Source organism: Leuciscus leuciscus, assembly GCF_965113295.1.
Source record: "Leuciscus leuciscus genome assembly, chromosome: 3".
In the NCBI taxonomy this organism is placed as follows: Eukaryota; Metazoa; Chordata; class Actinopteri; order Cypriniformes; family Leuciscidae; genus Leuciscus; species Leuciscus leuciscus.
Window position 1 is genome coordinate 66,542,119 of NC_138727.1, and position 26,770 is coordinate 66,568,888.

Consider the following 26,770-nt stretch of genomic DNA (forward strand, 5'->3'; position numbering starts at 1 on the left):
CAGAAACTAATGCACAAACGGCAATCTCATTGGCTGCCGCTCACCTATTTCTGTCCGTTTTGATATCAGCAAATAAGTTTGAGCGAACGTAGACAACGTGATTAATATTCATGAACCCAGCAGCTCATCAATCCTTAGTGCATTGTATATTGTTATTAGAAGTAGAATTCGTAGTAGTAGTAGTATTATCTCATTTTAGCATTATTTTAAGTTCTCTCATTAAATTATGCTTGATTTTTTGCACTCTCATACAAATACCATAGAAACCATAAAGTTACATTTTGCCATGATAGTGAGGTGCTATAGGCTATGCCTGGTTTTATCTGTGGTTATCATGATCTAAATGCATGATAGTGGATGACCAATGGTTAATTTTAATAAAAGTCAAACAGTCATATTACATTTTACAAATAAAATTTAGCACATGCAGAAACTAAGAAATGTATTTTGCTATCAAGATATTTATTTTGTTAAGGAAAAATGACAAATGTTTGAATGTTCTACCTCAGATTTGTGAAATGTTCACCTGTTGGGCAAATGTTTGTCATGTTCTGACAATAAAGAGTAGTTTAAAACCACAATTAACGCTCTGGTGTCTACAACTTTCACTTAGGAGCAAAAATCTGCTTTTAAACTTGATTTGAAAAAGATTTGACATTTATCATGATAATTATCGATATCGACTGATACAATAAAATTATCGTGATAATTATTTTTGGCCATATTGCCCACCCTTACTTGTTAATGGCTTCTGATTCTCTGGCCGTCTATCTATACTGATTCTTCTTGATCTTAGTGCCGCTTTTGACACTATAGATCACTCCATTTTAATCACCCACTTAGAGACTATCTTTGGAGTTTCTGATTCTGCAATAACCCTCTGGGGGACCAAAAACGCGCCGGCACGTTTTGTTCGTTTTTTTTTTTTAGCAATGAAAAATAAACACAAAATGCTCTGTTAATTTTGATCTTTCATTTTCGTGTAATACATCAATTGATCCTGTTCAGTTTCTATTTTTTTTCTGTATACTCACAATAAAAATAAAGTGTTTTGCTTTTTGACAAATAAAAAAAAATTAACATGATGCGATTTCTGTCTTCTCTCTGTCAGTAAACTCCCATTTGAAACGCGTTCGAAAATGATCTATTACTCCGTGAAAATTCAGTCAAACAGGCAAACAGACCCACGGGCATAAAGCTTGAGATCGCAGCTTTTAAATGAAGTAATTTATATAAAAAACAAATATTCTCAGCTTCTGTAATCTGTATAAAAAGAGAGCGACTCCAGTCGAGCTCATTACGAGCAGATTTAAAAGTAATGTGACCACGCCCCGGAGAGCGCGTGCTATTCAAACGCAAATTCTGAGAACCATTTCAGACCTGTGAAACGCTCACATCACCTGTAAACAAAGCGCGTCACGAGTGAGGCATAATAGCCTACCTTATGGAGAAAAGATTCCTCAGAACAGTGCTGATATGAGGAGCAATATCTCCTGATATGAGGAGCAGATCTCGCTGAGGAGTGAGGTAGGCTGTTTTCTTTTCTCAAGTGTTTTTTGTGGAATAACGTTATGGAATAACGTTAGTGTAGGCCTATGCAAACCGCAAAAAGACGAATCGCATTTCTATAATATGACTCGCGTTTCAGTGAGATGAATGAGGGGGACATATTTGTAAAGACTGTTTAGCCTAAATATGAATCGACTGAAATATGTTGAAATAAAATATCTAACGTTATATATATATATATATATATATATATATATATATATATATATATATATATATATGTCACACCTGAATGAATGGCTCATTAGGTCATTCAGAGTCATTATGCAGAGTGGGTGGGACACTGTAATCTAAGTGGTAAACTACTCCTCCTTCTCGCATATTGGCTTCCCAAGCAAAACCTGTTTTACACCATTTAAATCAATATATATATATATATTTTTTTTGTGAACGATAAAGCAAGACTATTTTCACATCATTTTGAAGCTAGAACTCAAAGGGACAACATCCATTAGTCAAAAGTCTTGTGGACACATATTTAATATGTGTTTTGTGGTCTTAATTCAGCAACTTTCATTTATATAAAAAAAAAAAAAAAAAAAAAAACATCTACATACACGTTGCTCGCATATTATGGTAGCCCTGTTTGTGCTATATAGAGTGAATTTACAACTTAGCCATTAACATGTTTATAAATAACTGAAAAAAGCACAAATGTCAAGGCATGTCAGATAATCTCAAGGACCCCAAAAAAAGCTTGGTCCGCCGAGAGGGTTAAAGTGGTTTAAGTCCTACCGCTCTGATCGCAAGCAGTTTCTTGTGATGGGTGATTGCAAGTCTGAGGTCAGTGTGGTGCACTCTGGTGTTCCCCAGGGATCAGTTTTGGGCCCTTTACTTTTTAGTATTTACATTTTTCGATTTGACCAACTTTTAAGAATACTTGGTCTTAACTTTCACTTTCATGCCGATGACACTCAGATCTATATACATTCAAAATCTGATGTCAATATGCCCGTGTCTCTTCTTTCTCAATGTTTTACTGAGATAAAAAAATGGATGTCTGAAAAATGTCTCTGTCTAAACTGTGACAAGACTGAAGTGATGCTTATTGGTTCACCTCATCAGTTGCGTAAAGCACAGTAACCTTAAAGGGATAGTTCGCCCAAAAATGATATTTAGCCCATGATTTACTCACCCTCAAGCCGTTCGAGATGTATATGTCAATCTTTTTTCAGACGAACACATTTTCAGTTATTTTAGAAAATGTCTTAGATCTTTCAGTGGTTAGAATGTGAAGCAATGGGGTCCAGCTCGTTGAAGTCCGCAAATGAGCATGCATCCTTCACAAAAGTAATCCATCCGGCTCCAGGGGGATAAACGAAGGCCTTCCGAGGGTAATCCGTGCGGTTTTGTCGTAAAAATATACATATTTAAAACTTTATAAACGAAAATAACTGGCTTCCGGTCGCGGTCGACGCGCGTTCACGGAGATGGATGCTGGCATATGACGTAGGACGTAGCGTAGGAAGCGTCGTGACGTAGAACGAACGTAGAGTTTTGTTTTGCTCTGCTCTCTGGCTGCGCTGTCACGTTCGTACTACGTCACGACGCTTCTATCTCCATGAACGCGCGCCGACCGCCACCGGAAGCCAGTTATTTTCGTTTATAAAGTTTTAAATATGTATATTTTTACGACAAAACCGCACGGATTACCCTCGGAAGGCCTTCGTTTATCCCCCTGGAGCCAGATGGATTACTTTTGTGAAGGATGCATGCTCATTTGCGGACTTCAACGAGCTGGACCCCATTGCTTCACATTCTAACCACTGAAAGATCTAAGACATTTTCTAAAATAACTGAAAATGTGTTCGTCTGAAAAAAGATTGACATATACATCTCGAACGGCTTGAGGGTGAGTAAATCATGGCTTAAATATCATTTTTGGGCGAACTATCCCTTTAAGTGTGGATGGCTCTGCTTTGCAATTCCAAACTAAACTATCAAATCTGGGGGTGATATTTGACGCCAATTTAACATTTGACCATCATGTTCGTAACACAGTCAAAGCATAATTTTTTCATCTCAGAAACATTGCCAAATTACATCCCATGTTGACTTTCTCTGTGGCTGAAAAGTTAATCAACACTTTTGTTTTTTCACGTATTTATTATTGTAATGCTTTGCTGGCTGGAGTTTCTAAAGCTACCCTAAGTAAATTACAGTTGGTACAAAATTCAGCGGCTAGAATTCTGACTAGGACCAGTGCAAGGGAGCACATCACACCTACCCTGGAAAAATTGCACTGGCTTCCTGTTAGTTTTCGTTTTTTTTTTTAAGTTCTCATGCTCACTTATAAGGCCAAGAATAATTTGGCCCCTCAATATTTGTGTGAGCTTTTAAGCCCTTACACTCCTGCACGTTCTCTACGCTCTTCTGAAGCTGGTCTTTTAACTGTCCAAACAACACGGCTAAAAACTATGGGTGATTGGGCTTTTTCTTCTTTGGCTCCTAAATTGTGGAATTCCCTGCCCTCTGAGATTAGGAATGCAGAATCCCTTAGTTTTTTTAAATTGTCCCTTAAAACATACTTTTTTAGGGTAGCTTTTATGGGATCGCTGATCGATTGCTCCTGTCTGCCTCGCTGCCTGCTGTGAGTTTGTTTGCTTCAGTGCTGTAAGCTCCGTCTTAGCCTCGTATTTCTTTCTGTTTTGAACCATCATTTACAATAATTTCTAGTTGTTTATACTACTAAATACAGCTTACCCAACATCTCAGAATAACCTGACATCGCTAGCTTCTGTTATTACATGCTAGTAATTCGCTAGCCTGTTAACACGCCACCGGTGCGCTCAGTTATTTATTATTTATTTTCTCTCACGCGCCCGCGCCTTTGAGTTCATAATAAGCCCAGGTGAGTAAGAATCAGTTTACTCAACAGTACAGAGACTGCTCTCGTTAGAGTCACAAATGATTTGCTCTTATCATCCGATCGTGGTTGTATCTCTCTATTAGTGTTACTTGATCTTAGTGCTGCATTTAACACCACTGACCACAACATTCTTTTAAATAGACTAGAAAACTATGATGGCATTAGTGGAATTGCACTAGCATGGTTTAAAGGGGACCTATTATGCAAAATTCACTTTTGCAAGGTGTTTGGACATAAATGTGTGTCACGGGGTGACGAGCGGCTGAGCGGAACCTTTTTTTGAGAACGTGTTTCCCCCGGGGAGCGGTTTCGAGGTGACACCAGGACGGTTCCGGTCTCCTACGTGAGTAATCGCGGCTAAGGAGGCTTGATGAGTAAAACTCGCGGCAGGTGCAAGATGAGAGGAATAGATCGGTGATTGGGACACGCATTGAAGGAGAGGATTATAAAAGCCATTTTGGCCGAGGAAGAAGTGAAGACGTGCAGCGGGGAAGGAAGAGAGTGAAGACTTTAGCAAGTTTTGTTGGGAGAGGATCTGTATGCACTTTGAGGAGAATACTGTGGATAGAGGAACACTTGGTGTGAGTCTTATTGGAAAGTGGACTTCGACCCTCTTCATTATTGCCAGTCTCGGTGAAACCTACTCTGATATTGGGCACTCCCGCCTGATTAGTCCATTGAGAGAGAGAAAGGGGGAGAAGATTTCGGATGAAGTGTTGTGTACAGAAAGGCCCCTCCAGTCTCTCGCTTCGTGGGATGAAGTGATAGAACCGTCGGAAGGACGTGGGGATGGTGACTTGCTTCAGACGATACTGCAGGGGGCCTGGATGTATCCAACCAGGGATTTCCAAATGGCGGACGAAGACGTGCCAGCGGGTCGGCCTCAAGTTACGCCTGTTTTTATGGGTGCTCCTTGGGCCCAAAAGTTTGGAGGACCGGAATCAAAGTTGAGTCTATCGGAGTGGAAGGCCCAGATAGAGTATCTGGTGGAGCTACAGGGGTTGAGCGAATCGCAGAAATAACAGTTTACTCTGCGCTCGCTTGAAGGCGAAGCCAAGAGGGAAGTTCAAGCCGCCCCAGGAGAAATGCGAGCTACTGCGAAGGCCGTTTTTGACTTCTTGGTCGGACAGTATGGGGATGCTACTCCAGTGGCTGTCCTTCGAGCTCAGTTCTTCAACTGTAGACAAGGGCCTCGACAGACCCTGGGAGCTTTCTCCTTACAACTACGAGAGCAGTTTACCTGATTGAAAGGAAGGAAGGCAGGACCATGGCCTGGGAGGAGAAGAGACTCTGTTACGAGATCAATTCCTTATGGGCCTCCGTGATGGGCCCGTCCGCCAGAATCTGCGTTTACAACTTCGCCGAGATCCGGCGTTGTCGTTTGAGGATCTGCGATAAGAGGCCTTGGCCTTAGAAATAGATCATGCGGAGACAGTTGATCCCTCTGTTTGTATGACTGCCAGTGGGACCTCCGCTCCCATTCCTCCGGAGGTGACTGACTGGAGGCAGACACTACGTGCTGAGTTGATGAGGGATGTTCGGGAGCAAATGTCGGAAATTTCTAAAACCCTTTTGGAGGAACTTCGCCGGGTACGGCCTGGTGTTATGCCCTTGCCACGGGAGCGTTATGCCCTATTCGGACGGAAGTCGGGAACTGGGACGTCGCCCTGCTCGCCCGACCGGTCCAAGGTTCCAGTGGGACGAACAAGGACGCCCCATATGTAATAGTTGTGGGGAGTCGGGACATATCAGTCGCCAGTGCGGCTCTCGACGCGGTTCGCAAGGGGGTTTTTAGAGTCGCCGGCCACTGTGGGTCAAGTGGTCGGGACCCCCTTTATTGACCCTCCCCCTCTGCCTGCCCCTAGAGACAGTTTGATGGGACATTGCCCTGTTGTGGAGGTCCAAGTCAACAGTGCTGAGGTTCGGTGCCTAGTTGATACCGGCTGTTGTCGTTCGGGACCACTGTTTGGGGGCGCATCGTGCTTTACTGGGCATGAATGTCATCTCGGATTGTTGGGAAGAACTGTTCAGAGTTAAACCGGTTGGGACCTCCCCCATTACGGAGAAGCAAGAATGGGAACGTATTATTACTGACTGTCATGGGATCCAGGCGGCTAGCGTCCAGAGGAACCGTGAAGACACCGGCCGGGTGGCTTGTCGCTATGCTTTGTATGTACCAGCACGGAGCGAAGCTGTCGTTTGGGCCCGGTTGCCTGCTTGGCCCCAGGAGCCTGAGAGCTGGGTCCTTGTGGAGCCCCACTGGGACTGTCAGACCGTTGAGGTGGCCCGAGGACTTGCTGTGGCCCATCGGGGCCGAGTCGCCGTAAGAGTGTAAGGTAATCAAGAAAGACGCTTTCCCTCTGCCACGAATAGAAGATTCTCTTACCAGGCTGACCCAGGCAGCATGGTATTCAACTTTGGATCTAGCCAGTGGGTACGGGCAGGTTCAGGTGGAGGAGAGAGACCGGGAAAAGACCGCATTCACCACCCCCTTTGGACTCTTTGAATGGGACCGGATGCCATTTGGCCTTTGTAACGCCCCAGCCACCTTCCAGCGGCTGATGCAGCGGTGTCTGGGTGGACAGTTGGTGGATACTGCGTTGGTGTATCTGGACGACGTCATTGTCTATTCACAGGACTTTGCCTCCCACCTGCAACTTCTGGAGCAAGTACTTCGAGCCATGGAGAGGTATGGGTTAAAGTTACAGCCGGATAAGTGCCAGTTGTTCTGGAAAGAGGTGAAGTTCCTGGGCCATTGCGTCAGCGCTGCCGGAGTCTCTCTGGATCCAGAAAAGGTGTCGGCTGTTCAGGGATGGGAACCACCGAAGACGGTTCGGCAAGTGAGGGCCTTCCTGGGCTTTGTGGGTTATTGTCAGCGTTTTATTAAAGACTTCTTGAAGATCGCCAGACCCTTAAACCAACTCCTTGTGGGCACTGGGCGGTCCCGTCGCCGGGGGTCCCCCTCTGTTGTTTGGGACCCCGCCTGTGATACAGCCTTTCAGAGACTCAAACAGGAGCTGTTGCAGGCCCCTATACTGGCTTATGCGGACATTACCCAGCCCTTCGTCCTGTATACTGATGCAAGTAATTCCGGGCTGGGAGCGGTGCTAGCACAGCGGCAACAAGGAGTGGAAAGAGTTATCGCCTATGCGAGCCGGATTCTCCATTCAGCAGAACGTAATGATGCAAATTACAGCTCCTTTAAGATCGGAGCTGTTGGCCATGAAGTGGGCCCTGTGTGAGAAGTTCAAAGATTACTTGTGGGGAGCCAAGGTACTCATCGTGACAGATAATAACCCCCTGGTCCACTTGCAGACGGCCAAGTTGGGGGCCGTGGAGCAACGTTGGGTAGCACAATTAGCCAACTATGATTACCAACTGCAGTATCGGCTGGGCAGAGAACATATTAACGCCGACGTGCTTTCCCGGCTCCCTGCGTCTGTTGCCGGTAATCGGTTGATGACACCTCCCATTGAGCTAGAAGGAGAGATAATGGTGAGGGGACAAACCTGGAAGAGATTGCTGTAGGTTGGGGTCGGGAACCGCAGCGGTGAAGGGAGCTGCAGGAGAAAGATGGTGATCTGGTGGCAGTCCGGTTCTATCTGGGCGAGCCAAGACACGGAAGGTGAGGCAGATCTTTGGACAGTGGGGGAGGCTTTGTTGGAGGGATGGAGTAATCTGTCGCTCTGTCCAGGACCCCGTGACCCACTAAGTAGTGCGCCAGGTAGTGGTGCCGGAGAGGGTTATACGGGAGTTGTGCCAGCTCTATGGGTGCAGTAAGACCCATACCTCCCCGTACCACCCCCAGGGGAATGGAGGGTGTGAGAGGTTTAATCAGACCCTACTGGGCATCTTGGGGACTTACCCACCCTGGTCCAGGCTTACAATAACAGTGTGCACAGTACTACTGGCTACGCTCCGTCTTACCTGATGTTTGGGAGACACGTGCGGTTACCCGCAGACCTGCTTTTTGGGAAGGCTTCGGCTGGGGAAGCTTCAAGTACTACAGAGTGTGTGAGCCGACATCATCAAAACCTCCACTATGCCTACCAACGGGTCACTGACCAGATTAGCGCAGCTGCTACCAAGAATAAACGACTGTATGATCGGACGGCACGTGAGGCTCCCGTTTTACCCGGAGAACGGGTCTTGGTGCGGGATAGCCGACGCACGGGGAAGGGTAAACTTAGTGACCAGTGGGAAGCTATGCCTTATGTGGTGGAGAAGCAACAAAGCCCCGATCAACTGGTCAATACCATTCGGCCCGAAGGGAGATTAGGCCCAGAACGGGTCCTACATCGGAATTTGCTCCGCCCCTGCCCGAAATATCAGAGGCCGAGAGAAGAGGCTCTCTGTGAGTGAGTAATGGCCGCTAAGGAGGCTTGATGAGTAAAACTCGCGGCAGGTGCGAGATGAGAGGAATAGATCTGTGATTGGGACATGCATTGAAGGAGAGGATTATAAAAGCCATTTTGGCCGAGGAAGAAGTGAAGACGGGCAGCGGGGAAGGAAGAGAGTGAAGACTTTAGCAAGTTTTGTTGGGAGAGGATCTGTATGCACTTGGAGGAGAATACTGTGGATAGAGGAACACTTGGTGTGAGTCTTATTAGAAAGTGTGCTTCCACCCTCTTCATTATTGCCAGTCTCGGTGAAACCTACTCTGATATTGGGCACTCCCGCCTGATTAGTCCATTGAGAGAGAGAAAGGGGGAGAAGATTTCGGCTGGATTGCGGGTGTGAGCCTTGGTTGCACCCTGATTGATCCTCTCCTGCTGGGCCCGCGGAGCCATATTCACTAAGTTGACAGATGTTGATGAAGTGTTGTGTACAGAAAGGCCCCTCCAGTCTCTCGCTTCGTGGGATGAAGTGATAGAACCGTCGGAAGGACGTGGGGATGCTGACTCGCTTCAGACGATACTGCAGGGGGCCTGGATGTGACGTCCTCTTGAAGAGGAACCGTTATTCGATACCTGTCTCTCCTGGTCCAAGCTGCTCCACTGTTATATGATACCCGTCTCTCCTGGTCCAAGCTGCTTCATCGAAGAAATATCGTTGCACGATACTTACTTCTCTTTGATCGAACCTCCACCGAAGAGGAACCGCTATACGATACCTGTCTCTCCTGGTTTGAACTGCTCCACCGAGGAAACGCCACTGCATGGTACTTTCCTCTCCTTGATTAAATCCCCACCGAAGAGGAACCGTTATTCGCTACCTGTCTCTCCTGGTCCAAGCTGCTCCACCGAAGAAACGTTGTTGCACGATACTTACCTCTCCTGGATTAAATCCCCACCAAAGAGGAACCGCTATTCGATACCTGTCTCTCCTGGTCCAAGCTGCTTCATCGAAGAAACATTGTTGCACGATACTTACCTCTCTTTGATCGAACCTCCACCGAATAGGAACAGCTATACGATACCTGTCTCTCCTGGTCCAAGCTGCTCCATCGAAGAATCCAAGCTGCTCCACCGAAGCAACGTCGTTGCACGATACTAACCTCTCCTTGCTCGAATTTCCACCGAAGGGGAACCGCTATCCGATACCTGTCTCTCCTTGTCCAAGCTGCTCCACCGAAGAAACGTCGTTGCACGAAATTTACCTCTCCTTGATTAAATTCCCACCGAAGAGGGACCGTAATTCGATACCTGTCTCTCCTGGTCCAAGCTGCTTCCTCGAAGAAACGTCATTGCATGATACTTACCTCTCCTGGATTAAATCCCCACCGAAGAGGAACTGTTATTCGATACTTGTCTCTCCTGGTCCAAGCTGCTCCACCAAGGAGACATTGCTGCCCGAGACGTACCTCTCTTTGATTGAGTCTCCACTGAAGAAGAGACCAGTTGTTTTTTTTATTTGTTTACATGCCTGCTGGGTATTTTAAGTTGAGTTGCTATTTGTTAATATATTAGACTTTTTTTATATTTACTGTTGCACTAAGTCCAAAAGTGAAGAATTTATGTTATTTATTAATTGATTGTTCAAGCTACCTCACAGAAGTGCTCTGTTTGTTAACAGAGTTGTTGAATGTTAAAATAAGGTGAATTAAATAAAAAATAAGGAACATCCTGGATCTGTTTTTCGCTCTTCTTTATTCTTTTTTTATGTATTATACAAGTATCGGATCGGGACTCGGTATCGGTAGATACTCAAAATCAAATGACTCGAACTCGAGGGCAAAAAAACCTGATCGGGACATCCCTAAAAAAAACTGCCATGGGTTTTGCTCAGGGTGACTGTTACAGCTGTTGCCAATGGTAGATTTTTTTTAAAACAATGTTCATTTTGTGATGAGAAGTCTTTGAATGTAATGCAAGTCCTGTTGAATCTTCTTACTTTGCACAATTGCACTTCCATTAAATATACACTTAATTAAAATATGCCCGAAAACATACTTTGACATAGTATGTAATTTTTTCCCCTTTTATGTGTTTATGTGTCCCCTTGTAGGGCTATATTTTTTAAATGGGGATATAAGTTTTCCTGTATTGCGGCTCAGTAATTTGCAAAATAGTCTTAAAAAGCAACATGAAAAAGAACCGTGATAAAATCGTGAATTGTGATTTTTTTCTGAAAAAATCGTGATATGATGTTTTTTCCATATCGCCCACCCCTACTTAACAATAACACAGGATAGATTATGCACAATATGGGATTTTGATCTCGTCTGACCGATACCCGATCGGCAAAGAATAGGAGTCGGCAATATCGGAGCCGATACTGAGTATTGGATCAGCGCATCCCTATTCCAAACTGCTATTTACAGTGAGGAAAGTAAGTATTTGAACACCCTGCTATTTTGCAAGTTCTTCCACTTAGAAACCATGGAGGGGTTTGAAATTGTCATCGTAGGTGCATGTCCACTGTGAGAGACATAATCTAAAAAAAAAAAAAATCCAGAAATCACAATGTATGATTTTTTAACTATTTATTTGAATGATACAGCTGCAAATAAGTATTTGAACACCTGAGAAAATCAATGTTAATATTTGGTACAGTAGCCTTACAGCCTGGTACAGTTTGCAATTACAGAGGTCAAACGTTTCCTGTAGTTTTTCACCAGGTTTGCACACACTGCAGGAGGGATTTTGGCCCACTCCTCCACACAGATCTTCTCTAGATCAGTCAGGTTTCTGGGCTGTCGCTGAGAAACACGGAGTTTGAGCTCCCTCCAAAGATTCTCTATTGGGTTTAGGTCTGGAGACTGGCTAGGCCACGCCAGAACCTTGATATGCTTCTTACAGAGCCACTCCTTGGTTATCCTGGCTGTGTGCTTCGGGTCATTGTCATGTTGGAAGACCCAGCCTCGACCCATCTTCAATGCTCTAACTGAGAGAAGGAGGTTGTTCCCCAAAATCTCGCAATACATGGCCCCGGTCATCCTCTCCTTAACCCTCTGGGGTCTAAGATGTTTTTGGGGTACTTGAGATGTTCTGACATGCCCTGACATTTTTGCTTTTTTCAGTTGCTTATAAACATATTAATGGCAAAGGTGTAAATTCACTCTATTTAGCACAAACAGGGCTACCATAATATGTGAGCCCAATGCATGTACATGTTTGTATTTTTGAGAGAATAATGTTTATGCATGGTTATTGAAAAAACTAAAAACTAAAGTTTCTGAAATAAGACCACAAAACACATACTAAATATGTGTCAATAAGACTTCTGACTAATGGATGTCGTTGCCAAGAGTTTTTTCTTCAAAATGATGTGAAAATTATCCTGCCTAATCATTCACATAATTCACATATATTGATTTAAATTTGAAAAAAAACACTTTCTGTGTGGAAAGGCAATATGCGGAGTGGGCGTCAACGATCTGTGCATATTTAGTGGTTCGCACCTGGAGACAATGGGGCCCGCATACTTAATGAGGCATTCATTCAGGTGTGTCACAAGAAAGAATGCAAGAGCAACAGTTGGAAGCATCTACAATTTTTTTATTTATTTTTTTACAAATTGTGCTTGCAAATTGGCCTATAATATGAAAAGGAAAACATGTCTAGTAATTGTGCAGTTAATTCTCATACTGTATTTTCAGTTTTGGAATATTTATCCCCTCCCCAAATTTGTCACTAATAAAAAACAATAAAAAATTATTTTAAAGAAAAGGCTTATATTTACCTTTTATTAGTTTGTATTTTTTTTTATTAAAAAGGTTACTACAACAACAATTCAAGTGTAATCTTTCTTTGTAAAAACTAAAGTATACATTTATCATACATATTTCAAAGTTAAGGATTCATTACTTGAATATAGCCTAGGCTACATTGGAATAAACACTATAACATATTATTTGATTACTTTATTTTTGACAAAACATACTATATTTAACATATGAGCAAAAATTGGCAAACAAACGCTTATTTGAGGTGGCAGATATTTTACAGTAAACATGTATAATCTATCCAAAACTAATCAATGAAATGTTGTCTTTCATATGTCTGTAACATAGTAACTTTCGTTTTTATTATAAGAAATATAAATGTTAATTTGCAGTTTAATATGTTGCTTATACAAATACATTTTATTTCAACATATTTCACTCGATTTTTACTCAGTAGCCTATAGCAGTGGTTCCCAAACCTGTCCTGGCGTACCCCCAACAGTGCACGTTGTCTCCCTAATCAAACACACCTGATTCAATTCATCAGCTCATTAACCCATGTGATAATGAGCTGATGAGTTGAATCAGGTGTGTTTGATTAGGGAGACAAAGAAAACGTGCACTGTTGGGGGTCCTTCAGGACAGGTTTGGGAACCACTGGCCTATAGCAATACAGTTTGCTAAAAGCGAAACATTCACAGACAGAAACGATTCAAATTTAAACCGTCTTTTGCCAGTTGTGGTAAACAGCGCGCACCTCTGCCGTTCATTAATTCATTTTCCATAGCCTCGGATCTGTTGCTCCTCGTACTTCTGAGGTAAATTTTCCATTATAGTATTATTCCTCCCAGCGCTGCGAGACTGTGTAAACAAGTACAATGATGTGTTTTCTCGAGCTGATGTGGGCGTTCACAGTTTGCAGGATTGCCTCAGACATTTGCGTTTGAATAGCGCGCGCTCTCCGGGGCGGGGTCACATTACATCTAAATGAGCTCTAATTAGCTCGACTGGAATCGCTCTCTTTTAATACAGATTTCACAAGCTGAGAATATTTGTTTTTTATATACATTACTTCATTTAAAAGAAGAGAATTCAAGCTTCATGCCTGTGTGTCTGTATGCCTGTTTGACTGAGTATTCGCTGAGTTATGGTTCATTTTCGGACGCATTTCAGAATGGACTTCACTCTCAGAGAGAAAGCAGAACTCGCATCATGTTTATTTTTCTTTATTTGGCAAAAAGCACAACACTTTGTTTTTATTGTGAGTATACACAAAAATAATACACACTTAACAGGATCGATTGATGTATAACACAAGCATATAAGATAAAAATTAATCTATTTTTTTTATATATATTTTTTCACTGATAAGGAAAAAAACGAGCCTATCGCGCCGGCGCGACAGCCGACCTCAGGGGGTTAATACAGTGCAGTCGCCCTGTCCCATGTGCAGAAAACCCCTCCCAAAGCATGATTCTACCACCCCCATGCTTCACAGTAGGGATGGTGTTCTTGGGATGGTACTCATCATTCTTCTTCCTCCAAACACGTTTAGTGGAATTATTACCAAAAAGTTCTATTTTCGTCTCATCTGACCACATGACTTTCTCCCATGACTCCTCTGGATCATCCAAATGGCCATTGGCAAACTTAAGACGGGCCTTGACATGTGCTGGTTTAAGCAGGGGAACCTTCCGTGCCATGCATGATTTCAAACCATGACGTCTTAGTGTATTACCAACAGTAACCTTGGAAACGGTGGTCCCAGCTCTTTTCAGGTCATTGACCAGCTCCTCCCGTGTAGTTCTGGGCTGATTTCTCACCTTTCTTAGGATCATTGAGACCCCACGAGGTGAGATCTTGCATGGAGCCCCAGTCCGAGGGAGATTGACAGTCATGTTTAGCTTCTTCCATTTTCTAATTATTGCTCCAACAGTGGACCTTTTTTCACCAAGCTGCTTGGCAATTTCCCCGTAGCCCTTTCCAGCCTTGTGGAGGTGTACAATTTTGTCTCTAGTGTCTTTGGACAGCTCTTTGGTCTTGGCCATGTTAGTAGTTGGATTCTTACTGATTGTATGGGGTGGACAGGTGTCTTTATGCAGCTAACGACCTCAAACAGGTGCATCTAATTTAGGATAATAAATGGAGTGGAGGTGGACATTTTAAAGGCAGACTAACAGGTCTTTGAGGGTCAGGATTCTAGCTGATAGACAGGTGTTCAAATACTTATTTGCAGCTGTATCATACAAATAAATAGTTAAAAAATCATATATTATGATTTCTTTTTTTTTCTTTTTTAGATTATGTCTCTCACAGTGGACATGCACCTACGATGACAATTTCAGACCCCTCCATGATTTCCAAGTGGGAGAACTTGCAAAATAGCAGGGTGTTCAAATTCTTATTTTCCTCACTGTAAATTCATTTGTGTACACACAATAAAACAGAGCATTGTGGCTTTATACAATTAAATAAAACAAACAGGACGAATTTTCTGTTGTTTCGGTTTCCTTCCTGTCAACTTGTTTGTGGAGCGCTTCACAAAAATAAACCAAACTCAGCAGAATACTGTCACACAGCTTTCTCTTTTCTTTTGTTAATCTGTTAATTATTTAAGTCAAATATATTTAGCATATTAATTCCTTTTTTTTTTTACAGCCTTATAGACTATGATTTTATGAAAACAAATTATTATTTTTATTTTAAATGTAACTTTTGTAACTTTTCCTTAAATCATCCTGGCGACCCAGGGTTTGAAAGCCTGTGCTCTAGGGAACTGAGTTTGGCTCCCCTAGTATAAGTGAACCTCAGGGAATATTAAAATAATGTAAAAACTCCATGTCATGACCCCTGTAAAGATGTAAGATGCATTATTAAAAATGATTCTTTAGCTATTAGTGATTAAACACTCACAGAGCTTTTCTGCAGTTGACCACAGCTGGTATCAGTCTTCTTCTACCCTCATCTGATGCGTTGTATTTCATGAGGTTCATCTCATCCAGCGGCTCCTCTGAGATCTGAAGCATGTAGGAGATTGTTGAGCAGTGAGCAGAAGAGAGTTCCTCCTCTGAGTGTTTGTCTGATTTCACAAACTCCTGAATCTCTCTGGACAGAGTCTGATCTTTCACTTCCAGCAGACAGAGGAACAGATTGATGGATTGATCCGCTGAGAGATGATTAATATGCCGCTTCTCTTTGATCATGTCTTTAATGTCCTGTGTGGTTTCTCTGATGCTCTCTGAGCTGTTCTCTGTGTGTGTCAGTAGATCCTGTAAGAGTCTCTGATTGGACTCCAGTGAGACGCCCAGCAGGAACCGCAGGAACAGATCCAGACGTCCATTCTTACTCTTGAGGGCTTCATCTACTGCTGATATTAGTAGATCATACAGAGAGACTTCATCAGATCCATTTACAGAGTCAGAATCACTTTCAGAGTCACTTTCAGAGTCACTTTCAGAGTCAGAATCATATTCAAGGTTATGCTTACATTTTTCACACAGAAGCTGCAGTGGTTCCTTGTTCTTCATTAAATAGCAGTAAAACACATAGAAAGCGGCGAGAAACTCCTGAACGCTCAGATGAATGAAGCTGTAGACTTTCCAATGATGAATCACAGATTCCTCCTTAAAGATCTCAGTGCAAATCCCAGAATGCACTGAGGCGTCAGCAATGTCTATGCCGCTCTCAACCAGGTCCTCTTCATAGAACATCACATTGCCCTTCATCAGCTGATGGAAAGCCACTCCAGCAAGTTTCACAATCACTTCTCTGTTGGACTGCAGGAGTTTCTCTGGATCTCTCTCTTCATACTTCTGATTCCTCATGTTGATCTGAATCAGCAGGAAGTGGATGTACATTTCAGTCAGAGTTTGAGGGATTTCTGCACTCAGATCTTCTTCCAGGAGCTTCTGAAGCACAGTGGAGGAGATCCAGCAGAAGACGGGTATGTGGCACATGATGTGGAGGCTTCTTGCTCTTCTGATGTGTGAGATGATTCTGCTGGCTTGATGCTCGTCACTGATTCTCTTCCTGAAATATTCCTCCTTCTGAGGATCATTAAATCCCTGAATCTCTGTCAGACGGTGGATGTATTTGGAGGGGATCTGATTGGCTGCTGCTGGTCTGGAGGTGATCCAGATGAGAGCCGAGGGAAGCAGATCTCCTTTCATGAGCTTTGACATCAACACACCCACTGATGAAGTCTCAGTCACATCAGAAACTTCCTGAGCGTCTGAAAACCTCAGTGTGATTCTGCTTTCATCCAGACCATCAAAGATGAACACAACTTTACACTCCTCATAAATCTTTGAGTCCAGATCTTGAAGTTCAGGATGAAAGTCCAGCAGAAGTCTGTGAAGACTGTACTGATGATCTCGGATCAAGTTCAGCTCTCGAAATGGAAGCACAAACATGAAATCTACATCCTGATTGTCTTTTCCCTCGGCCCAGTCCAGAATGAACTTCTGCACAGAGACGGTTTTCCCGATTCCAGCGATGCCTTTAGTGAGAACAGTCTTGATCTGCTCTTTCTCCTGGCGTCCTGGTTCAGGAGAGGCTTTAAAGATGTCATTGCAGTAGATTGGATTGTCTTGTGAGTGTTGTGTTCTGGCTGTTTTCTCCATCTGTAAAACCTCATGTTCTTCATTCACTCCTTCTCTCTCTCCCTCTATGATGTAGAGCTGTGTGTAGATCCTGTTCAGGAGGGTTTCATTCTCTTGGAGTTTCAGTCCCTCAAATAATCTCTCATACTTGTTCTTCATGCTGGCTTTGTGTCTGTGTTTGACTCTCTGTAGTTCATCATTCACTGGTTGAGGAGAATCCTGGTCTTCAGTCTGATCATCTCTATTCACTCTGCATAGAAAAAAAAACAGATGAAAAAATATGATAAAATATAGGGCTGTAGTCAACCAAAGAAATGCTTAGTCGACCAAAGTCCTGTCCTGCGCAACGATTAGTCGACTAATAAAAAATAAAAATAAAAAAATTAAAATAAGCTAACATTTATTAAACAATTGTCATGGAGCATTTATAAAACAACAACGAAAAAACTTTTTTTTTTTACTTTTGACACCTGGGATCCCCGCGAAACGGTTCTCATTCAAGCTTGAAGGCCGGCGACGTCACTGGCTGCGTGGCGTGAGCGTTTCAGCTGCGTGGCGTGTCTTTTTATTTCGGCTCCCATGTTAACAGGTTGGAGTTTGCACACTGCAGCTCGAGCCACGCGGAAAACGCGTGCATGCTAGAAATAGAACCGACGCCTAAGTGTTCCAGCAACTGGAGTGTTCTCTGACTAGAGCGCAGAACAGCGAGTTTGAATGGACCGAAGTGCATGCCTGAGCTTGTATTGCTGCTGTTGCTTTACCCGTTATTATCAATCTAAATTAATCTCGTTTTTAATTTAGGATAACTTAATTTCGATTTTCTTTATTTAAATTTCGTTTTTTCTTTATTTAAATTTCGTTTTTCTTTAGGCCTAGGCTATTTAAATTTAGTTTTTCTTTATTTAAAATTAGTTTTTCTTTATTTAAATTTAGTTTTTTCTTTATTTAAATTTAGTTTTGTTTTCTCTTTATTTAAATTTAGTTTTGTTTTCTCTTTATTTAAATTTAGTTTTTTCTTTATTTAAATATAGTTTTTCTTTAGGCCTAGGCTATTTAAAAGAAATTCTTTATTTAAATTTAGTTTTTTCTTTTTTTAAATTTAGTTTTTTCTTTATTTAAATTTCGTTTTTCTTTAGGCCTAGGCTATTTAAAAAAAAATTCTTTATTTAAATTTAGTTTTTTCTTTATTTAAATTTAGTTTTGTTTTCTCTTTATTTAAATTTCGTTTTTTCTTTATTTAAATTTCGTTTTTTCTTTATTTAAATTTCGTTTTTTCTTTATTTAAATTTCGTTTTTCTTTATTTAAATCTACCCTTTACTGTGTCAGTAATTTGTTAGTCAGAAAAATATTAGACTACCTTAAAAGTATTGCTTAAGTGGGAGACTGTGTGCATTTTATATCACTAGTGCAGTGTCCGTTCTCGGAGAATATAAGCCCTGCTCGCATGAGGTGCGCCGCTTCTGTACTATTAATTCTGAACGTGTAGCGTCTCGCGTGTCCATCTATATTGCACCAAATGCGACACTGCACTCCCTTGTGAAGTCGATAGGATTAACGGTTCTCGAAATAATCAAAATGCAAACGGACAGACAGACACATAGAGATTACTACCTATATTCCTTACTGAGCGCAAAGCAGCGGTGCAGCCAGCCACAGGTGCGGTTCCCGAGTGTTCTACGTGGTGCGCTAAACTGTGGCGCTGTTACAAAATAGCCTAAATTAAAGCATTTAAAGTTGGGGATAAAACATAGGCTAGTAAATCAATGAAAATTTCTTTATTGGTGAAAAAAATAAAATAAATTATGCGACTGGTCGACCAATGAGAATGTCAGTCGACCAAGACGGCATCGACCGATTAGTCGACTAAACGACTAAAGTTGACAGCCCTAATAAAATAAAAGAAATCAGTACAGATGGCAGTCTTGTATTTTTCATATGATGTATAATTTTTTGACACTAGGATAAAAGTTTTCCATCACTGAAATGTTGTCCATTGATTTGAAGTAAAGTCAAAAATAAAAACCCATCTAACAGCATACATCTATTGTTTTTTTGCTCTCACATCAACTGTCATCTCCTAGTTTCACTCACTAGTTATAGTTAAATCACCAACTAGCTACATGTTCAGACTCACATTGGGTCAGAGGTCACTGGTTTATCATTGAGGTCAGAGGTCACTGCTTTATCACTGAGGTCAGAGGTCACTGGTTCATCACTGGGGTCAGAGGTCAATGGTTCTTCAGTGAGGTCAGAGGTCACTGGTTTATCACTGAGGTCAGGAGGTTGAGGTAAGGATTGATTGCTCTTCAGAGACACACAGCTGGGATCTGGAGATGAAGATCTCTGAGTCCCCTGCATCATTTCCAATGAAACTCTCTCTCTTTTCTCCGTAATGAGGAACTGACACCTGGCCTGGATATAGAAACACAGAAAACAAGACAATATATCCATAATTTCTTCTTTATAAATGCGCAAAAGATAAAAAAAAAAATAATAATTTCACTAAGGGCTGTCGCGGTGAAGGATTTTCACTTGCGGCAATTTTGAGTGGCTCAATAGCGCGATATGCTGTTTTATCGCCCTTTATTTATTTATTTATGTTTGATTTATTTATATTTATTTGCTGCTATATAAATAAGTGTTACGATGTGGTCAGCTTGGACAAAAACGAGTACATTTTCAGTAACCAATGTAACCAAAACTAAACAGCATCTCTGCGCATTGAAAGGCTGTCACTCAGCACGCAGTCATAAACCGTTCATTCAACGAACACGTTCAAAAACGCTGATTCATTAAAAGATAGTAATGAAACAAGGTGTTAATTATTTTTAACTTTGAGCTCCACTTTTAAAGGCTCAGCAATGCGTCGCATGGGTAACGCTGAAGCTGATGCGATTCAATGCGTGACTCTCTGATTTTTGTTTGCCGCGGCTTCCTCGCGCTGTGGATGCTGACCAGCGCTGTCGGTGATGCCATTCATGGTAAATGCCCTTAAACGTTAAAAGGATGACACAACATATTTCGCTTTCCTTGGACTCAACCTTTTCACGAATCTATTTGACTTGACCTCAAAGAGAGACACAGGTAATCGCACACGCTCAGTCGATCTCTCTCATTCACTGTCTGTTTAGGCTTAAGTGCAAATCCACGAAGCCTCTGTACAAATCACCATGATAAAAACAGTCTCGTTATCATTATTAACTTATTTAACATTCAATACACATGCACAAAGTTTAAAACAAGAAGGGTATTGCCTTATGAAAAAGGAAAACACGCGAATAGGCCTATCGCGGTTGCTGCGGTTACTTGCATTCCTCTGCGGTTGGCTTGTCAGTAGCGCACTACTACAATATTGTGGTTATCGCGACAGCCCTAATTGCGCAAAGTAAAATAATAATAAATTACCTTTTCTCTTCAACCCCCATGCGAAAAGTTCATCTGATTTAGTCACACAGTGTGTGCGATGGTCAGGCTTTGCTAGTAAAACTCTAAGAGAGAAAAAGAAAATAGATGAGTTTAAAGATAGTCAGACTGCAGTAGCTTGTGTTCTTCACCTCGTCCATGCCTAGTTTTATATTGATGAGGGGACTCGGAACTGGTGCTCAGATGCCAGTCACTTTGTATTGTCCTCCTCACTCTCGTTGCACGTGACTACAACAGATGCCCAACGGCCACACAATACATCCACATATATGACAGTCCACATTTACATAGAAAAGAAACAAACATTCATACGTTTGTTGTGTGTGAGATAAATGTTTCACCATTCATTGTTTTTAGCAAAAGAACAACTTGATAGTCTTGATAACTTCAGGATGTGAAGGGAAACAACTCTTTGGTCTTTTAGGCCTTAAACTGCCCATCAAGACACAGTTCTGTTTAGAAGCGCATGAGCTGTTGTTCTTCTCACAACACTGGACGTGTTAAAGACTATGAAGACGAGAATGAAGAAGAGAAGATGAAGTTTCACTAGATATGGGCTTGTCCGGCCTGACCAACTCATAAATCATTATGCTGAATTCATTATGTTTTACAGCGTTGTGCACATATTCCTCTGTGAACTTTACAGCAAAAGTAATGTTTACAGTCAGAACATGTATTTCACTTCACACACATACTATACATACTAATATATTCTGGCTATGGTACATGAGTCAAAATCTGCTAAGGTTTTAAAGTTTTAAAAAGTGATTTCTCACTATTATTTACAACAGGACCTGCATTTTCATGGGTTTAAATAACAAACTTTTAGGAGACAATAAAAACAACTTTGTGTATCAAAACCACTTCTTTCCTGGTAAAAAATTTACTTGATTTTCAGTCTACGAATTTGCGACAGCTGAATGTAAAGTTTTTGACAAGCCAAACATGTCAGTTTGTAAAACAAGTATAATGAACTAAGCAAAAAGCATTTCGAAATTCTCCAGCATGTTTTATAATTACCCCAAAATCAGACATAGTTCAGTCCTTAAGCATGTTATCATGTCTGTCCAAAACTTAGGCTGACTGTCGTTTGAATAATAGAAAATAAAAAATGGAGAAAACACACTCATGGACATCACTCACTTCACTGAATACTTGCCGGCTAAAAAATACATCAATATCTTGCGATCCATCGGTTTTCAAATTCACGTCATCTGAATATCACGACATCGATGTCTGTCAGAAACCCACAGTACTGGATGTTTTGACTACACTTTCCGAGAAGGAGAAAATCATGCTTCAACATGCTGTCTGTCAGAGATGATAACGTGCCTAACACATAACGCACGCAAACATAATGTTGTTCTTCACTCACTGAAATTGAATTGTAATGATCAGGGAACTGAGTGAAATAAACAGAATAAACACCAATCCAAGAGAAAAACTTTGCTGGGTTAGTGAACATCGTTCAACTGTTGGTTTTGACAGACATTTTTTATGCATGAACCGGGCCGCATTAAAAGGTATAGGGGAGGATGTTCTTTTCCCGGGTCGATCATCAAGACTATTGGTCCTCCTAATTGTCAATCATTCTGGTGATATGTTTACGTAAGGCCGTCGTACGTGCTCGTCCCTAGTTTTCGCTTTCTGCGCATGCGCACTTTCAGGTGTATATGTGTGATGTGCTACGGTTTCAGCCATTCATTGAAGCTCCCCGTTCTCACCGGGTCCTTTGAAAATGGCTGAGGGTCGCAAGAGAAAAAGTGTCTACAAAGTGTATGAGAAGAAGACAAAGGCCTCAGAAGAGAGAAACAAGACCAGAGTGTTTTTGGGAGATTCTTTCACACGATGGCGTTGGGCTTTAGCCTGGTTCTACCAGACTCTCGTACATTTCATTTGTACAGAGAGTCTGGCCTCTCTCCATTGAGAAACGTTTACTTCCTCGTAGGCGGGTTCTCTGTTAAAGTTCAAAACTATTGGATCTGCCCAGAGTCACTCAGGATCTGCCATAGCCAATCGCTAACGTGTGGTCGTGACGTATGTCATGCGCCGAAACCGGCCGGAAACAACAAGTCCAAATGATCAGAGGATTATGTTTAGAATAAACTTTTCTCAAACTTTTATCTGTGCGATGATCGCAGCAACAAATATAAACAATCCAGCAATAACGTGGGGACAGAGTTGCAACAACAGAGTTCACGGGGCCGCAGACACACCGTTTCAGTTCCTTCGCTTTTTTGAGCAGTCTGTGATTTAACGTCGATTACCAACAGCTGTTCATCTGCTAATCAGCCATCATACGAACACCTAAGAGAGTACGGGGGGTGTTGCCCAACATTCTAAATCACAATCAAACAATAATACGTGCATAGAAAATAATCAAAGAAAATCAAAGGAAAAAAAGGAAAAACAACAGTGCAAAATACACACGCACACAAAAACACAGCCAAATAAAATAGACCATAATCTCTACATATGACATTATTATATTTTATTATGGCTATAATGAACAGGCTGAAATGCTGGAATATGGTGTGTGTGTGTGTGTGTGTGTGTGTGTGTGTGTGTGTCGGCGGGCGCGATCAAACAGTGGAAACATGAAAACATAGGCTACTATTTTGTTCAGGGCATCTACGAATATTATTTATTTATAAATTATAATTAAACTTGTTTAAATGTACAGTTTGGTGTTGTTTTGTTTTTAAAAGACATCATAATACAATAAATGCATTAATCTCTCAATTGGGTATTTATCATTAAAGATAGTTTTGAATCTAGCGATCAAAATGGCCGCTTGCGGCAGTTCTAGTAGTTATGGAATTCTGGCACTTCTAGTAGCGGAGTGAGCTGGAAAATCAAACTTTTCCCGAACCCCGTGGGGAGGAGGGCCACAACATCATGGCCACCAACAAAACTTAGCAAACATTGTTCTTGCTCCGGCTTTAACTTCTGTATATTCGGCAGTTTTGCTCACGTCTTTCTCCGCTGCCATTACTCCAACTCAAACTGACGCACTACATCAACGTCATCGTTCTCAGCCACTCCCTCTGTTCGCTGATTGGTCCTACAAAAAATTGATTTCTGGAAACCTAAGAATATACAGCAGTCCCAGACGTAGTACCAGAGAATGTCTAATAGGAAGAGAATTGGCACTATCTGGTTACTTCCGGTTTCTGGACTAGTTGCAGTAACATGTCTCTGTCCATGTGGGGGCGCTCGCAGGCGAGTGCAGAATGAATGGGAGTCTATGGGGTTTCACCCTCATAATCCACTTTTCTCAGGATGTAATTTTTTGTCAAGTAATTTGAAAGTTGCATTCAAAAGGGGGGCTAAAATAATACACTCAGCTGAAAATTGCATTTTTAAGTTCACTTATCTGTTCTAAAAATCCATTCAAAACATGTGATCTCACCTTTCTCACCTTTCGCCGCTTCTATCCTTTCGGGTAGCGGGTTTCTGCCTGATCTTCGTCTCAACCAGACACCTCCATCTGTCGCGATCGTCTGTATCTTCCTTCTCTAAGCCACACCACTCCATGTCTGTCTTTATGGTGTCTTTCCAACGGTGCTTCGGCCTTCCCCTCTATCTCTTTCCTCCTACTTGCATCTCCATGGCTCTCCTTATGTCCGCCTCTTCATCTTTCCGACACACGTGTCCAAACCACTGTAGCCTTCTTTTCCTCATGAGATCTTGTATTGGCATTACTTGTGCTTGCTTTCTTATCTCTTCATTAGTTTGGTGTTCCTCTAGACTTATTCCAAGACAGTACCTCAGCATCCGCATCTCACAGGATCCAATCTTGTCTGCCAAGTTTCCTGTTATGGGCCATGTCTCACTTCCGTATAATAGTGTCGGTCTTATAGCTGTCCTATAGATGAGTGTTTTTAACTTTGTTGGTATTTTCTTATCGCACAGAACTCCTGTCAGCTCCCTCCATCTATTCCATACTTTTCTTATTCTCGACTCTACCTCTTTCCCGCAGCCTCCATCTTGGTGGATGGTAGTTCCCAGGTATTTGAAGGCTGTTTGTAGGGGAAGATTTGCGTGCTCTGTGCTGCCGTACTCTCTCAGTCTTATTCGCTCTTTTTTTCCCGTAGGTGGCAGGTGTTCGGTCTTGCTTCTGCTCAACTTCAGTCCAGCTCCTTCTAGTTTTTCCCTCCAAATCTCCAGTCTCTTCTCCAACTCCTCTCTATCCTCGTCACTTATAACAATGTCATCCGCAAACAGCATTGCCCATGGTGTCTCCTCTCGTATATCTTCCGAGATCACATCCATGATTATTATAAATAGTAGTGGGCTCAATGCTGAGCCTTGATGTAGTCCAACCTCAATCTCCATCTCCTCTGTCTCTCCAACATTGGTAATAACCTGTGTCGTACAGTCCTTGTACATATCTTTGATTATGTCAATGTATATCTCTGGGACCTGTCTTAACCTTAGGCAGTGCCAAATCAGCTCTCTTGGTATAGTGTCATATGCTTTTTCCAGATCTATGAACACCATGTGTAGCTCCTTGCTAAATTCTCTATATTTCTCCTGCAACATCCTCAGGCAGAACATGGGCTCGGTGGTCGATTTTCCTTTCTGGAATCCATATTGGTTGTCGCTGATCTTATTCTTGCTTCTATCACCCTCTCCCATAGCTTGAGAGAGTGGCTAAGAAGCTTAATTCCTCTGTAGTTTCCACAGTTTAGGGGGTCTCCTTTCTCCTTGTATATGGGTGTGATCTTGCTTTTCCTCCATTCAGATGGTATGCCTGCCTTTCCAAATTCCCTCAAACAGGATGTCATCCATTTAATCCCTGTTTCTTTCAGCATTTTTACTAGCTCTATCGGGAGTTCATCTGGTCCTCGTGCCTTGTTAGTTGCCATCTTTTCTAGTTGTAACCTAATCTCTGCGTCTGTGATGTTCTCGATCGGTCCTTGAACAGGATCTGTCTGTGACAGTTCTTTTCTGTTGTTCTTTGTATTCAGTAAGGTGTTGAAATACTCTCTCCACCTCTCCTTGATCTTGACATCTTCACAAATGATTTTTCCCTCCTTATCCTTAACTAAGTTTAGCCGATCAATATCCTTTGCCCTCCTCTGTCTAGTCTTTGCCAGTTTGTAGATCTTCTTCGGCCCGTTCCTTTCCATATCTCTATAAAGCTGTTCGTATGCTTTGTCTTTTGCCTTGGCTACTTCTGATTTTGATATCTTATTCAGATTGGTATACTCCTCCCTATCATGCTCATCTCTAGTTCTTTTCCACAGCTTGAATGCTTCCTTTTTGTTTTTTACAGCTACTTGTACCTCTACATTCCACCACCATGACTCTTTCTCCAGGTACTGCCCTCCTCGGCTCTCTCCAAGTACCTCCTTTGCCATTTCCATTACCTTGGGATACGTATCCTCCCATCTCATGTCGCCACCGGTCATCTTCTCCTCGAGCATCTTCGTTAACTTCCCTATCAGTTCGCCGCCCTTCTCTGTCTTTAGTTTCCACCAGTTCGTTTTCTTTGTTCTTTTCCTTCTTTTGCTTTTTCTCTGCTGTACATACATGTCCATGACTAGCAGTCGGTGTTGTGGTGCTATTGGCTCCCCGGGTATCACTTTGCAGTTTTTAATGGTGCTCAGGTTTTCTCTTCTCACAGTGATGTAGTCAATCACGGTTTGATTTGGTCCGCTCTTGAATGTGTAGGTCTGCTCTTCTCCATGGACGAAGAAGGTGTTCACCAATGCAAGGTCTGTTGTTCTCATAAAGTCCAATATTGTCTTTCCCTCTTCATTTCTCTTCCCTCTTGTCTTTCCTCCATGCCATCTTACATACTCCTCTCTATCTGTGCCGACATGTCCATTTAGGTCACCTGCCAGGATTAGTTCTTCTGTGTGTGGGATGTTGTTGATAGCCTGTGCCAGTTGGTTCCAGAATCTCTGGTTCTCTTCTTCCTCACAGCCCTGTTGTGGTGCATACGATGTTACTATATTATACGTCTTGTCCTGTATTACCAGCCTCATTGCCATTATTCTGTCTGATTTCCTGGTTATTTCTATCACTTTATCCTGCCATTCCTCACTCAAGCATATTCCCACGCCGTTCCGTGGTTTTTGCCCTCCGCTGTAGTACAATTTGTACCCTTCTCCCAGATTAATCGCTTTTCCTCCTGACTTCCCTCCTTTCCATCTCGTCTCTTGAAGGCAGAGGATATCGATGTTCCGCCT

General features: G+C 42.2%; 1 protein-coding gene across 1 annotated transcript in view; it reads right to left on the reverse strand.

Annotated features, from left to right (window-relative positions):
* LOC309495370 (NACHT, LRR and PYD domains-containing protein 1 homolog) overlaps window positions 1-26,770 on the reverse strand; it is a 66,821-nt gene that overhangs the window by 27,691 nt on the left and 12,360 nt on the right. Inside the window, exons 2-5 of the mRNA XM_082165058.1 lie at window positions 20,553-20,635; window positions 19,282-19,559; window positions 16,044-17,396; window positions 15,459-15,971 (exon numbers count right to left, since the gene is read on the reverse strand). Of these exons, the coding sequence (XP_082021184.1) occupies window positions 15,459-15,971; window positions 16,044-17,396; window positions 19,282-19,508 (2,093 nt within the window). The 5' untranslated portion in view covers window positions 19,509-19,559; window positions 20,553-20,635. The remainder of the gene's footprint in view (window positions 1-15,458; window positions 15,972-16,043; window positions 17,397-19,281; window positions 19,560-20,552; window positions 20,636-26,770) is intronic.